Below are 15,531 nucleotides of genomic sequence, written 5' to 3'. Positions count from 1 at the left end.
ATTCATTCCAGTTGTCCTTGGATACCAGACTGTGACTATGTTTTTTGACTTACCTGTTTTCACACAAAGAAAGAGAATGTAGTATTCTCTTATGCTCCATATATAGGGGTCTACTCTATGGTTGTCATGTGATACTCACTAAGGTTTATGGGTATTGTAGTATATAATAGTGTTTTTACTTTCTTATTGGCTGCTGAGAATTTTCAGTAAAGAAAATGAGAAGCATAATCCTCGCCTCCGTGTCCTTAATAGAATTGAAAATTCTTGTCACGAATGTTCGCAAATTTTGAAGTCACGCTTGAACTGCCTAAATCTTAATTTACAGTATGTATAGTTCTACGAAATGTTCCGCGGTCTGAACCTTACTTCTTGTGAATAAAGTGTTCATGTGAAAAAAAAAGAATAAGTGTACGGCTCTAGTTCATAGGCATGTGGTGTATTTTCCATAGGTGTGTAGGAAGAATGGTTCTTTATACTTGTACCAGTGGCGACAGTTTGATACAAACATGCGTTTTATTATTTTTGTAAATGTGTCGGATAATAGTTACTTCTGTACTGAAAACTACAGGACATGGGCATCTCATATTTATTTTGTGATATCACAGAATTTAGTCTGCCGATAACTGGTAAATTTCCTGCAAGCAGCAGTCAAACTGCGAACAACAAAATAGCATTCGCTAAAACCATGTGGAATCTTATTTTGGTCTTAATCCTGAATTGTTATGTTCGGAAGCACGTGTATGATTATGCGTTCATGTTATGGGTATGGGCTATTATAACGAAGTAAAGGGATTTTGAAATGTAAAAGCACCAACCCGTCAAAAAGGTCATTCGCTTTAACTTCAACACCTGCAGATTTGTGGTTCGTCACCTTTTCACTGCAAAAGGGTAGTCGGAGGGAGTTCCTTTCCCACCTCCCCCACCCTCATCCTCATACACATCTAGAAAGCACAGGCTCCCTCGGGCCCCTGATTCACTGCCTGCAGAATGCACCACTCCCGAGGAGGCGGGAGGGGGCGGGGTATGCAGGGGATTCGGCCATCGGAGCACGCTCCATCTTCCGGTCTCTCTTCCACGCCCAAACTCCTCCTTACCCCCCTGCGCTTCACGATCTAATGGTCCATTCCTTGCGCTCTATTAAATCCCAGCCCTGCCGCATCTCTCCTCTCAGTCAATAGACGTGTCTTGGTGCTGAATTACATGTGGAACATTAGTCAGTGTTTCTGGGATTTTCGCAGGTGCTTCTCTCCTTGTATCATTTTGCAAACGTTGCTTTGCTTCAAGTGGACCTTGGTTTAATTGGAGGGGGCGTTGTGGTTCGGGGAACCCCAGTTACAAACCATTGGATTACACAGCCTTGCATCAGGTCCGATTCAGTCTTAGTGGGTGCATGGCGTGGACCATCGCATCCGTGCCCTTGGATTAGGGTGTGCGAAGTGGACCCGGTCTGTGATTCTTCGTATTGGACGTGGAGCAGAGCCACGTACTGTCGCAGTAGTGCTGTGGAGCAGGACAGTTCGGAGAGGTCTGAGACCGTTGACAGCAGGCCGCCAGCTGAGAGCAGCGATGATTATCCACCCTGTTATCAGCCTGCTACTTCTCTCAACGTGCTTCATGATCATGGCCCGTGCCAATATTTCAGACGATGGTGAGTAGTTTCCGGCCGCCGTGAATTACATTGAACGCGCATTGCGGCTTAAGTGTATGGTAGTTTGCAATAGAGTCTCTGAAAGGTTCTGTTTTGCCGTCCTAACAGCCCCACCCCCCCTACTCCCCCAATCCTCCCAATACGCTGGAGAGGCAACCGGTTGATGGCTGGATTGACGCGTGTGCTTTAGCCACATATGTGTTTCCAATATAAGTCCCGCGTGACGCCTTTCTCTTTAGTCCTACTTATGATGAGGGTTTCCCGGGTACCGCTTCTCGCATCCTTTGATAGGCCGCGCTCCTATTGTTGTCTGCTAAGAAAGATGACCGAGCGATAGCTTCCCCTTATTGTACGAAGACCCCGCCCTGCATCCGGCAGAGCATGGCTAATCGTCTCGGCACGCACGAAACAATCTGTTGCCAGGTTAGCGCAGTCATCATCATGAAGTGGACAAATATATGTTGCTTTCTGTGACGTTTGCCCCACTAGTGCACCTTTAGTTGCGAAAGGCGAGCGTTGCTACGGTTGCCAACCATGCCCATGGCTCCCTTCGCTTCCTTTTTTCCGGTAAAACTGTCCCCGTGATCAACATTTATCAACGCGATTTCCTAACATTTTCTTATTAAGCGGATTTGAAATTAACTTGTGCGATTACAAAATAAAACCGGTAGGAGGTGCTGTCTTGTTTTTATGTGGCACTGGTCCCATTTTAAAGGGCGCGCTTGTGTATGTGTTTATGGAGCGTGTTTATTACTCGCTTTTGAGTCCTCAAACGTAATTGTTCTTTGGTAGTTCTTGTGTGTATACATTTCTTAACACATTTTTGGTATAGTGCACATTCAGGGACGGATTTAGGACCTCCCAGGCACTCCCAAATAGTGGCACATTTATGCGCATCAAGATGCTTCATGAAACGTTGCTCGGATAGTATTAGGGGTAGTCCTCTTTTGAGAAATGTGTGATCATTTTAAGAGTTTTAAAGCTTGACTGGACCAGTACCATTGGGCAAGAATGGAAACACGGATGCTCTGAAAACGAAATACTTGCAGTCTCAATGCCGGCTCACAATAAACTGTCTTCGATACTGATGATCGTGGAAATCCAAAACCTAATACAAAGCCATGGTGGAAAGGGGTAAAAGGCAGGTAAAGCAACTGCGAACAGCAGTAAGCAGTTCTTCTCTTGTGCTAGTACCGATTTATCAGAGGTATAGTTAGGATTTCGTGTTTTTTTTCATTGCTTACCTTTGGGCGGTTGATACCGCTGCCTTGAATAGGAGATCTTCTCTTTGATGTTATGTAGCTGTTCACAAATGTGTGGTCTTGCCACTATATCTCTAGCTAAGCTCTCTTCTAATTCAGTCTTTCTCAAGCCCTGCCACTCTTTCTGGAAAGACAGAGCTTGCTTGTTTCAGGCATTTTGAGGTTTAACCAACTGTAGAAACTGCGACCTCTGCTAAATCAGCTCTGAGAAGAAACCTGGAGAACTCTTCCAAGACATCCACTACACTACCTCCATATGTGATTCCAATTTAGAGAGGAAGGAGCCCCATTAGTCTGTTTGTCATTTCCTAACCGGTCTCAGTGTGGCAGGCCATTAACCATGGACTCTTTCACTAGTCAAGTCAATGAAACTTTATTCGGATCAGTATCAATCCATAAAAGCACAAAAAAATAAAAGAAAACATACAATTATACAATAAGGTGCTGTTTACACATAAGAAATAGTCCATATACATTTTAAGACATTGTTAACCGAGCACGAACCACAGTTTTTAAAAAAGAGCTCACACGAAAAACAAGTTCATGGTCATCCAGGGACAAAATCATTGAAAATGCAAGTTCCAGGCTAATTGGTTTTAGTTTTTTAAAATACGGAATTAAAAACCATTTGATATACTTCATGTAAAATTTGCAAAAGAATAAAAAGTGTAAAATTGTTTGCCTACTCTGAAAATCACAAGGACATGGCTCAACACAATGGTCATTAAAATTCCATAAAGGGAAACTAAGTGCATATTTAATAGTGCCTGCCCTAAGACGAAATATAAGGCCACGCTCCCAATGACTCAATGGGAGAGTTAAATAACTGGGTGTCGGATAAATTATGAGATTACGGGCTAGATATCTAGAAACACTAGGTTTCAAAGACTCCCTCGCTACCCTTTCAGCGTTAAATGACATATAAAGTTCCTTTTTTAGTTCACATTTTGTGGGGAGCGTGGTAGTAGTGGGTTTTAGGAAAATATTTTCAGAGTTCACGCTGCGGAATACGCTCAACACCCCAGATAACCAGGGGATAGCCATACCCTTGTCGCAGCGTAAGCAGTCCTCAATAATGTCCCTAGTCAAATTGGCGGCAGGGTTTTTCCAAATCGCCAGCCAAAAAAGGGCAGGACGAGCACGAATAAAATCCCCTATAAAATGCAACCCCAATTCCCTGTGACATATAAAGTGTGGGGAATTGATGGGGACACAGAGGAGCTTCCTACAGAATCTATATTCCTCAGCAATTATGTCAGAACATCTGGCAATTCCCCAGACCTCAGCACCGTATGTGGCGACCGGGACGCATTGGGTTTTGTATATTTTTAAAATAGCAGGCAATGCCCCGGTCAATTTGGGGCGGGGAAGGCTCAGAATTGAGTTAATGGACTTTGAGAACTTACTCCTGGCGTGGGCGATGTGCCCATTCCAGGAGTTGTTCGCAGCAAAGACCACACCCAAATACGGGAAACTGCTAGTTGACCCCAGTCTCTCTGTCCCCACAACAATGCTGCCAATGTGACGCCTCTTCGGACCACATGACATTACAAAAGATTTTTTAAAATTAGTCTTCAAGTCTAAAGAATCCATATGTACAACAAAGCCATTCACTAAAGTGCTTAGTGCGTTTGGGGTGCGGCCCATAAGGACCGCATCATCTGCATATAGCAGGGCGGGGAAATGGTTACCTTTTATTGTCGGGACATCACCAGTTAGAGAAACCAGGTGTTTGTGTAGGCCGTTAATATAGATTATAAATAAAAGAGGGGCTAGGACACAGCCCTGTCTAACTCTTTCACTAGCAAGCCGAGAGTTCCCTGTATATCCGCTTTTCTGTCTCATCCATCCTACGCTGAGCTGTTGAGACTGGGGTAAACTAAAGGTCTTCTAGGTGCATTAACGCTGTGCCCTAGTTAGAAAGAAACTTGGTATTTACTTAGTTTAATGTTTTGTAGAAGAAAGCTTTGTACTCCAAACTATCTTTGACCTTCCCCCATTAGTTTTTCATGTTTCTTTCTCTAAATTTGAATGAAACTGACAACGTTAAGGCTGCCAATGTTAATGCTTTGAGATGCCCCCGTTCAATAGATGCTAGAGGTTCGTGATAGTGGGCATCGACACCTAGTATATGGTTATTCATTGATAGTCATAAGTGTTAGAATGCTTCCCCGATGCGTGAGTGGATCCCGGAACAGATTTTCTATATGGTTTACTGCCATGGAGACCGCATCGGAGGGTGTCTTTTGTCCATGAAGTCATGTGTGAGTGTCTGTGGGATGGAAGAACAAAAGAGGCCTTCATTTTTAATGAATGTTCAATAACTCTTGTATTTGTCACACGCACATTATATAAGCTGCTATTGGATGGTACCTCTGTGCACTGATTGGTGGCTGTATCTGGTGTTTCTATTGTGCTTCTATCGTGTTCTGATTGGATTATAAGTCTAGGGTTCTGATTGGTCCCTGGCTCAGTGTTTCTATTGGACACACAGGTCGATAGGGTTAGGGTTTTTTGTGTGGTTTCTGGGGCTAGGGTTTCTATTGCACATAAGACTTAGGGTTTGGTTTCCGATTGGATGCTAGGGCTGTGATTGGCTATAAGGGTCAGGTCTTCTATTGGTCCTAGGGATTAGGGATAGTGTTGGGACTGGTTATGGCTAGGATTCCCATTGGCCAAAGGGGGTCCCCTGACAACTAGGGCTATTTAAGGTCAGGGTTCAGGGCATCTCAGGAAGGACGTCCAGGCTAAGGGCAGAGAAGACCAGGGCAGCTGCAGGTTTGGGCCTTTTCAGGACTGGTTGGCCTAGGGCCAGAGATGCTGCCCATTTTTCCATTCACTAGCACCCACCCTAACCTATCCACAACCAGATTAACACACTCACAGCAAATGTACTCTACGCATTTAATACAAACTAACCCTATACACATTTCAGTGTCTCAGTACCCACTACAAACCCCCCAACCCACACCTTTAAACCCTTCTACCCCAACTACCACACATTTGCACATTCACTTACACACAACTCCACTCTATCCTATACCACTAACCAATCCACTCATCACAAACACAAGCCAAATCCACACCATACCCAACTATATCCCCTCCAGACACACTCTTGGCTCTAATTATTCCTAAGAGAGTCCTTTCTGTCACCAACAAAACTTTTCTGTCACCATTAAACCTATCCTCAGCCTTCCATCTTTTAATCCACCAACACCCTCCTCTACTTTTTACCACAAAAACACAACTACACAACACTGACACTCCGATGCACCACACATATGACCTCTTGTAGCAATCAAATCTAACACAAACACTCTTAACTCTTGTTCATCCTCTTTCACACACCACCTACACTCTTTCCAAAACACATCACCACCCCTTTACTGTGTAGCTTTCACTCACCAACAATACTTTACATACAAATATCTTTCACAAAACAAACACATCATCTCCTCTCACTACTTCTCAAAAACATAACACACACCAACACAACAAAATCTCTCACACAACACCTCCTTATACTTTGTCAAAAACTAGAAACATACACCCACTCCCACCTTCGTGACTACACAAATAATGCAGACCATAAACCAACTCTAATGCGAAGCTTTCTCTCTTTCCCCACATTTGACGGCCTCTCATTTATCGAACAATTTAGAACCTTACAACATGATCCACAAGCTGAACCACCACCCCTAACTCGTACACCTTTCACCCTATACAGACACTAACAAAAAAAGGCACACTGGTCACTCATCACAACTTCTCATCTTCATGTCTACTGCACAAGGCTAGTCTACAAAAAACAGCTCACCAAATCACCCTCAACCACCATCTCTACCACTTACACACGCAGAGCCATCAAAATGCCTTCTTAGCCTGCTGGACGAGGAACATGGTGCAGAAAAGCTACACTATTGATATCCTCATACAGCCTATACCAGCATTAAGCACACACCTGCTACAAGCCCACAAAATACTGTTAACTTTTTTACAAAAAGTCACACCATCACCAAAGCACATTCTCTAAACTGCCTACTAATAAATGCTCAATCACTCGCTAAAAACAAGCATCACATCTATGACCTTATCACTGACATGCAACCTGACTTACTCTTCATAACTGAATCGTGGTTGGGAGATGATATGGCTCCGGTCTCGATATCAAACTATCACACAAAATTGTATAGATGAAAGAGGAGGTGGCCGAGCTGTTGTGTTCGAGCAAACATTAAATATCACTAAAGCTGACGACGTCTCCATACAGGTTGTGAGGCCCTCTTCACCAGATGCAACCATACACCATCTTCCTATTCTAATACCACTAAGAACCACACAATAGAACAAAAGAACAGGCACCGTGGAGAAATACAGAGCTAAAAGAGATAAAACAACAAATTGGAAAGCTACAACGTACCTAGCTCAAAACAAACCCAAATCAAGACAAACTTCACCTACAGAAACGTAATAGATTAAGTCAGCAGTCAAAAAAGCTAAAAATAATATACTTTTCAGACAGAATTCAAAATGCTAAATGTGAAAATAAAGAATTCTATAAAAAAATCTCACAGAATTTAGTAAACCAAATTGCTTAGAAGGAGCTCCTCCCATTACTCAAGAATTCACAGACAAACAGGCAAGTCATTACAGGACCAAAGCAGACACGTTGGACTCCTATTTAAAACAGAAAAAACACCAGCACCAACCATTTTCCAAAATAACAATCCAAGAGTACGCTATCCCTGCCTCTCCATTCTTTCCAACAAATTTCACACAATGAATTTATGGACCTGGCCAAAGCAAGCAGGTCTGCCAGCATCCCTTCTGACCCGTTCCCATCACAAACCTTCAAGAAAATTCCCTCTGCTGTCACACCAGAAAGTAGAATCATCAACAATTCCTTAACTTTGGGACTATTTCCAGAAGATCTCAAAAAGTCATACAAAAGCTCATTATTAAAGAAAACATATCTGGACCCGCTTAACCCTGACAAGTACAGTCCAATTACAAATTGACCTTTCCTGGGCAAACTGAGAGAAAGAACAGCATTTGCCCATATGTCACAATTCATTGAAAATAATTCTATACTTTCAGACTGACAAACATGATTCTGTCCAGGAATATGCACAGAATCTGCCCTTGTTGCTATCTGGGCTGACCTTAAAAACACAGTTGACTGAAATGGGGTTGCTGCACTACTTCTCTTGGACCTTTCGACTGCCTTTGGCATGGTTGATCATGGCACTCTAATACAAAGACTCTACGAAGCCGGCATAGAGGGCACTGCTCGCAACTTGATCACAAACTACATTAAAAACTGAACTAATGTCATTCATTCTCCTCCTTTCTCATCCAAACCGTACTTCACAAAAGCAGGGGTCCCTCATGGCTCTATCATCTCACCCATGCTTTTCAACATTTACATGAAGTCAATACCGGCACTGATCAGTCAATTTCACCTCATATACTATAACTATACAGATGACACACAAATACTCCTTAAACTGGAAAGCCCCAAATACATTGGAAACTCGTAAATTTTCAGTTGTCTCAGAGCCGTGGTTCAATGGATGACAAGGAGCCATCGCAAATTGAATGCTTCCAAAACGGAAATACTCATGGGTGGCGATTGGAAAAATTATGACCCACTCCCACCTGGCGTGATGATCTGGGAACACCACCTAAAGTATCAAAGAAAGTAAGAAACCTCGGAATTACGATGGACTTCAAGCTATTTATGAATGCCCAAGTGAACAAACTAGCAAGACTAAGCTTCGTTACTACAAAAACCCCGAAACTCCTCTTCCCCACATAGGATTTCCACACAAGGTCCAGGCTAGTATCTCTCTTTTTCTGTCTATACTCGATTACGCCAATATCCTCTACCACGGATCATCTTTAACAGATCTGAAAAGACTACATCGGATTCAGAACTCTGCTGCCCGTCTACTCTTACACGTAAAACCACAAGCCCACATATCCCCTACTTTGAAAGCCCTTCATTGGTCACCGGTTGCCAGAAGATCCACATTCAAGCTGCTTTGTATCACTCACAAAGTAATGCATGGAACAGGAACCCTCCTAATTAGGAATAAAATCATCAAATACATTCAACTAAGGAACCTCCACTCCATATTGGCACCTCTCCTCAAAATCCCACCATACAAGGAAAAAAAACATAGGCAGCACATCCTTCTCTGTTCAAGCAGCCAAAGTGTGGAACTCTTTACCCCCAAACATAAGATCCATGGACAACTGCCTTATCTTCAGAAGACTACCCAAGAGTTGGCTTTTCCCCACATAACCACCATAATCAAACATAAATATACAGCATATCCCTCTGTTAATGAGCATTTTATTTTTGGACTATAGATGTGCACCTACATATGTGTACTGCTTTGTATAAACGTGTAGAATCATTGTTTTTAAATATAGAGATATTTGTTGGCTCTGCTTAACAAATGTACATATTACTTTTGATTGTTATTCTATGTTTAAAATGTATATAGGTGACTGCATACAGAAGTAAATCTTTTATCATAACTATAATTGCTTCACTATTGACTTACAAAAAAATAACAAAATAACTACAGCAACACTTAAGACTGAGTTTAATAAATACAACCTAAATCTACATATATTACCTTCTGTGTACATATATACCATCCATTTACTTGTGTATCTTTATATTACTTTGCTTCTAATTCAGCATCTCCAATGCACTACCATGTATCTCGCCTTCTACCTGTCTCAATATATTCTCTACCTTCACCCTCTGACAAATCTCAAACCTCATTCTCCTTCCAGTGCACTACCCTATTTCTCACCCTATACCTCTCTCAATATATCATCTACCTCCACTCTCTCACTCATCTTAAACCTAATTCTACTACTCTGATCTCCCAAAATACCCTTTCTAGACTCGTCCCTCTGCTACCCCTCCTTGCATCATCTCATAATTCTTTTACTATTTAGATCTCCCAAACAAGTCTTTCTAAACCCTTCCCTCTGACTCTTACCCCTTCACCTTCCCCTACTGCCATGAACTTGAACAAAACCAAAAAAAAACTTTCTAGACCCTTACCTTTTCTACCCCTCCACTATCCTTTTCAATCCAAATAACAGACTAACATGTCCACCGCTCAAATGAATTTCATATTTCCCTAAACTAATAACCCACCAATCCTGTTTGGGTTCCAGATTAGCGTGTTACTCTCCGAAAAGCACTTCAACACCTCATCAGGGGTCGTAAGCGCTATATAAATACAAACCCTTTACATTTGCTATTCCTCCACTATCCTTTTTCAATAAGAACAAACTCACATGTCCAACAATTAAATTAATTCTCATATTCCGCTATACCAGTTCCTTCCTCACTAATCCTGTTTGGGTTCCAGAGTAGCGTGGTACTCGTCGAAAAAGCCCTTCGACACCTCATCAGGGGTCGTAAGCGCTATATAAATACAAACCCTTTACATTTGCTATTCCTCCACTATCCTTTTTCAATAAGAACAAACTCACATGTCCAACAATTAAATTAATTCTCATATTCCGCTATACCAGTTCCTTCCTCACTAATCCTGTTTGGGTTCCAGAGTAGCGTGGTACTCGTCGAAAAAGCCCTTCGACACCTCATCAGGGGTAGTAAGCGCTATATAAATGCAAGTACAATTACCAAAAGGAGATCAAGGTGCTCTGGAATTATTCCTAATGATTATTCACTTGAGAGGGCTTTTGTGGGGAAAAAACCTGTAATGACAAAGCATATATATTATATTGTAAGGATTTTTCAAGTCACCAAAGAGTTCAGTGACAGTATAGAGCACGGGTACTCCTAGGCCCGGCAAGCCTTCCTTGGCGGCCCGCGGACCTTGCAGACATCGTACCTGTGCTTGTCAGCAAACACCGCCGAGCTATGGGGACTGGGCGATTCTTTTAAAGACCATTCACTTGTTAATGAGGCTTTGTTGTATTTCACCTCTTCTTTGCGCCCCTGCATCTCCCCTCTGATTGAGTGGAGATGCAGGGGCGCCAAGAAGAGGTGAAATACAACAAAGCCTCATTAACAAGTGAATGGTCTTTAAAAGACCTGTGAAGTACTCGGTGCAGCAGTGGCTGTGTGTGCCCGGGAAGCAGCCTCAGCCCAGGGTGACACACGCGCGGGGTGACAGAGGGTGAGGAGGACAGCAGAGTGTGACAGCAGCGGGTCAGGTGACGGAGGGCAGCAGGGAGTGACAGCAGCGGGTGAGGTGACAGAGGGAGACAGACGGAGACAGATGGGGACAGAGAGAGGGAGAAAGACAGACACAGAGAGAGGGGGACACAGAGAGAGGGGGACAGAGAGAGAGGGGGACAGAGGGAGAGGGGGACAGAGGGAGAGGGGGACAGAGGGAGAGGGGGACAGAGGGAGAGGGGGACAGAGGGAGAGGGGGACAGAGGGAGGGAGGGAGACAGACAGGGAGACAGACCGAGGGAGGGAGGCAGACCGAGGGAGGGAGACAGACCGAGGGAGACAGATAGAGGGAGGGAGACAGATAGAGGGAGACGGAGAGAGAAAGGGAGGGAGAGCTAGAGGGAGGGAGGGAGAGAGGAGGGCGACAGAGGGAGGGAGACAGAGAGAGGGGGACGGACAGAGGGAGACTGACAGAGGGAGGGAGGGAGACAGACAGAGGGAGGAGGGCCGACAGGGAGGGAGACGGAGGGAGAGAGGGGGGAGACAGAGGGTGAGACAAGCAGAGTGAGTGAGACAGAGAGGGAGACAGAGAGGGAGACAGACAGCGGGAGACAGAGAGGAGGGTGACAGAGGGAGGGATACAGATACAGACAGAGACAGAGGGAGGGAGGGAGGGAGAGAGAGACAGAGGGAGACGGAGGGAGACAGAGACAATCAGAGGGAGGGAGACAGACAGACAGAGGGAGGGAGGGAGGGAGGGAGACAGAGGGAGGGAGACAGAGGGAGGGAGACGGAGAGAAAGAGGGAGACCGAGACAGACAGAGGGAGACAGAGACAGACAGGGAGGGAGACGGAGACAGACAGGGAGGGAGACAGACAGACAGGGAGGGAGACAGACAGGGAGGGAGACAGACAGACAGGGAGGGAGGGAGGGAGACAGAGAGAGGGAGACAAGCAGAGTGAGTGAGACAGAGGGAGGGAGAGAGTGATAGAGAGAGTGAGGGAGGGAGACAGAGAGAGAGATAAAGAGAGAGACATGTGTGTGTATACCGGGTCTGGTGGCTCAGTGGACGAAGGCGTCTGCTGCAGGGGCCTGTGTTCAACCTCATGGGCATAGTTATTTTTTTTTTGCTCTAGCCCCGCCCCCTCACCCTACTGCCCCGCCCCCACCGGTGCATCCCTCGGCCATAAACCACACTGTAAATTTGGCCCCCGAGAGAAAGTTTGTGAGTACCCATGGTATAGAGGAAGAAGACTGAAGTTCCTTTACAAGGTCATGGAATTCCGTGCTTGCTTGCAATATTTTTACAATGTACAACAGGGGACTGGGGGCATAAAAAAATGTAACGTGCCGCAGCAATAATCTCAGATGGTGAGAGGGGCTCTTTGGTTGGTTCCTGACGATTGCGACTGACGCCTGCTCTCATTGGCTGGCCTTATGAGCCATCCAATTAGAAGATGTGGCAGTCCCTGATTTGTCACAAAATTGGATGAGGTCAGTGAGTTGCTGATCCCACCCAACACTGTAACAAGCGTCATTGATGGACACTCGGCTCTGGGCACTTCAGAGCTTAAAACTAAAGTGCCCAGGTCTGAGGATATCAGTGAGGCTCCAGTAGTCATGAGGGAGAAGACCACCAAGCATTTTGCCGGACTGAAGAGGCCACACCCACACGGCTGTGCCATCTTGATCCCAGCAAACTTCCGCTCAGGCAGCCAGAAGTCTGCATAGTTAGCACAAGTACATCACTTGGCTGCCTGATCTGAACATGGAGTGTCTGTCAGGCGTACTTTTGCTCAGCCTGTCAAAAACTCATCATGTTTGGAAAAAGGTGGTGCGTCTGGGTCCCTCCGCCCTCCAGGACGGGCCACTGCTGATATGAAGAGATAGGTTGTTTGCAGACACAAGAAAAAAAGTCGATTCTGGGGAAAAACGCATCATAAACAGAAATTTTAGAATCAACTTAGTATAATCAGCTTTTGTTTGAACTGCAGCTGCAATTATGCTCTGTGACCTGCCTTTTAACTTGGCTGCTGGCTTGGACAGTAGGCATTGTAATGTCAGAAGTCAACTGTAATAAACTATTACAGTTAAGCAGCTGTGTAATTTTGCTATTGGAGATGACAAGGAAATTCGAGGTAGGCTTTTATACCGGGGCTGCAGGCTTCCATGTATTATACAGAAATACATTCTAGCCAATATTATAAAGTGAGCTGTGAAGATGTTAACTGGAATATCAAGTTGGCAAAAAGGGTATTTGACCATTTTTTTATGGAATGTTATTAGTTTGAAATAAATGTACCATTATTTGGCATTCCAACATAGAGAACAAGTTAACATTGCCCAATTCTGGGCCTATCACTGCTTCTTCTGATAATGGGGAATGAATTCAATACCATTTTGGCACATCAACAAAGGTAGTGAATGATGGGGGCAGTGGAGTTGGCAACTTCAGTGGCAAAGCTATGCTGTCTCTGGATGCTACACATTGCTAAATATACCAATTGCAACATTAAAGTATGGCTGTTAATTGGGCATGCCATTAAAAAGAGCCCAAGAAATAGTGAGATGGGGTCATGAGCACATATCGAGTGATGCTACTAACAATATTATTAATTCTCTATGAGGCATATTTCTGGGCACATTTTTCCACACATTTTGGTAGACGGGACATATTCAAATCAACAGCAGGTGCTGTATATGGCAGATCTTTGGGTTATTTGCTTGCAAGCTGTAACTATTTTTTTTAAACTTTGTGCCACAATAGGGCATTTACCGGCTCGCAAAAGCTATAATTTTAAGCATGACATCGGCCCCTCATCACAATATAAAACAAATGAGAAACAATATAAGAACTACTTAAACTTCATGATATTTAGTAGATTCACATATTAAAATAGCTAATGTTGACAAAAAGAAATTCCAAACCTAAATTATCCTCGAGTGGCCGAGATACACTGCTACAAGGTGGCTCTGTTTTCCCTTTGAGCTCTCTATGAGAATGTGGGTTCGCCATTCCCTGCTTCTGGGGTCTCTGTGGTAACGTGATGTTTTGCCTGGTGCTGCTTACTACTTCTTGCCTTGAGTGTGTATACATATGGGGGCAGTAATTGATCTGGCCAAAACGGACTGTGGTACAGCCCGCAACGCCAAGCCTGCAGTCCTCTGCCGGGGTGGGACTCAGTCCCTCAGCCTGCACCTGTGAGGGGGAGGGCTTGACTCCCTCAAAATTGACACCGGTCACCCGCAACACGGTACGCCAAAACAGGCTGTGTATAGCTAGCAACGCCAAGCCTGCAGTCCTCTGCCGGGGTGGGACTCAGTCCCTCAGCCTGCACCTGTGAGGGGGAGGGCTTGACTCCCTCAAAATTGACACCGGTCACCCGCAACACGGTACGCCAAAACAGGCTGTGTATAGCTAGCAACGCCAAGCCTGCAGTCCTCTGCCGGGGTGGGACTCAGTCCCTCAGCCTGCACCTGTGAGGGGGAGGGCTTGACTCCCTCAAAATTGACACCGGTCACCCGCAACACGGTACGCCAAAACAGGCTGTGTATAGCTAGCAACGCCAAGCCTGCAGTCCTCTGCCGGGGTGGGACTCAGTCCCTCAGCCTGCACCTGTGAGGGGGAGGGCTTGACTCCCTCAAAATTGACACCGGTCACCCGCAACACGGTACGCCAAAACAGGCTGTGTATAGCTAGCAACGCCAAGCCTGCAGTCCTCTGCCGGGGTGGGACTCAGTACCTCAGCCTGCACCTGTGAGGGGGAGGGCTTTACTCCCCTCAAAACAGGCTGTGTATAGCTAGCAACGCCAAGCCTGCAGTCCTCTGCTGGGGTGGGACTCAGTCCCCCAGCCTGCACCTGTGAGTGAGATGGACCTCACTCCCCTCAATCAACACCAGTCTCCCGCAGCGCAGGACGCGGGTGTGCCTGGCCCGGGCCAAGGGCAGGCCCGTCTGCGTCTGGAGGCGGTTGGGCTGGGCCCAGTCTCTTGGTCTTATTATCTTTATTTCCTGCAACCAAACTCGGACTGATTACCTGTGAAGAGTGTTCCCGGACCCGGCAAATCTTTAATAAGGTAAATCTGCTGCGACCCCAAGATGGAAAAGAGAAAGGGGAGTCACTTAGACCCAAACAAGGGAAAAGCGTGAAGCCTAATCCAATTCAATAAAAAGCTATTTGACTTTGAGAATGGGTGCCATTGAAAACGAGATTGACAGGGTTGAGGCAAGGATGGACTCAGCAATAAGAAACACTGTTTATACTGTCCCTAAAGCTGCACATGACGATCTAACTGAATCTATACAGAAAGGCTCTTGTGAAAGAGACCCCGTCCAAGCCTCCAAAGAGCTTGGAATCACTACTTCCTGTAGAGAATTACGAACGCACTCCTTGCTCGACCTCCAACCCTTGTGTGGTCACAGATACACAACCGTTATATG

The 15,531-nt window shown here is 45.1% G+C and overlaps 1 protein-coding gene across 7 annotated transcripts in view; it reads left to right on the top strand.

Annotated features, from left to right (window-relative positions):
- The first annotated feature begins 1,122 nt into the window (after nt 1-1,122).
- CADM3 (cell adhesion molecule 3) overlaps nt 1,123-15,531 on the top strand; it is a 674,344-nt gene continuing 659,935 nt past the window's right edge. For 3 of the 7 annotated variants that reach the window (XM_085639680.1, XM_085639676.1, XM_085639679.1), the window contains exon 1: nt 1,123-1,648. In XM_085639680.1, the coding sequence (XP_085495806.1) occupies nt 1,567-1,648 (82 nt within the window). In that variant the 5' untranslated portion in view covers nt 1,123-1,566. Of the gene's footprint in view, nt 1,649-14,878; nt 15,168-15,531 lie in introns of those variants that run through there. The other 4 variants (XM_085639681.1, XM_085639675.1, XM_085639677.1 and 1 more) reach the window with 3 other exon arrangements.

The sequence above is a fragment of the Triturus cristatus genome, chromosome 12, assembly GCF_964204655.1.
Source record: "Triturus cristatus chromosome 12, aTriCri1.1, whole genome shotgun sequence".
NCBI lineage: Eukaryota > Metazoa > Chordata > Amphibia > Caudata > Salamandridae > Triturus > Triturus cristatus.
This window is presented reverse-complemented; position numbering and strand designations above follow the sequence as displayed.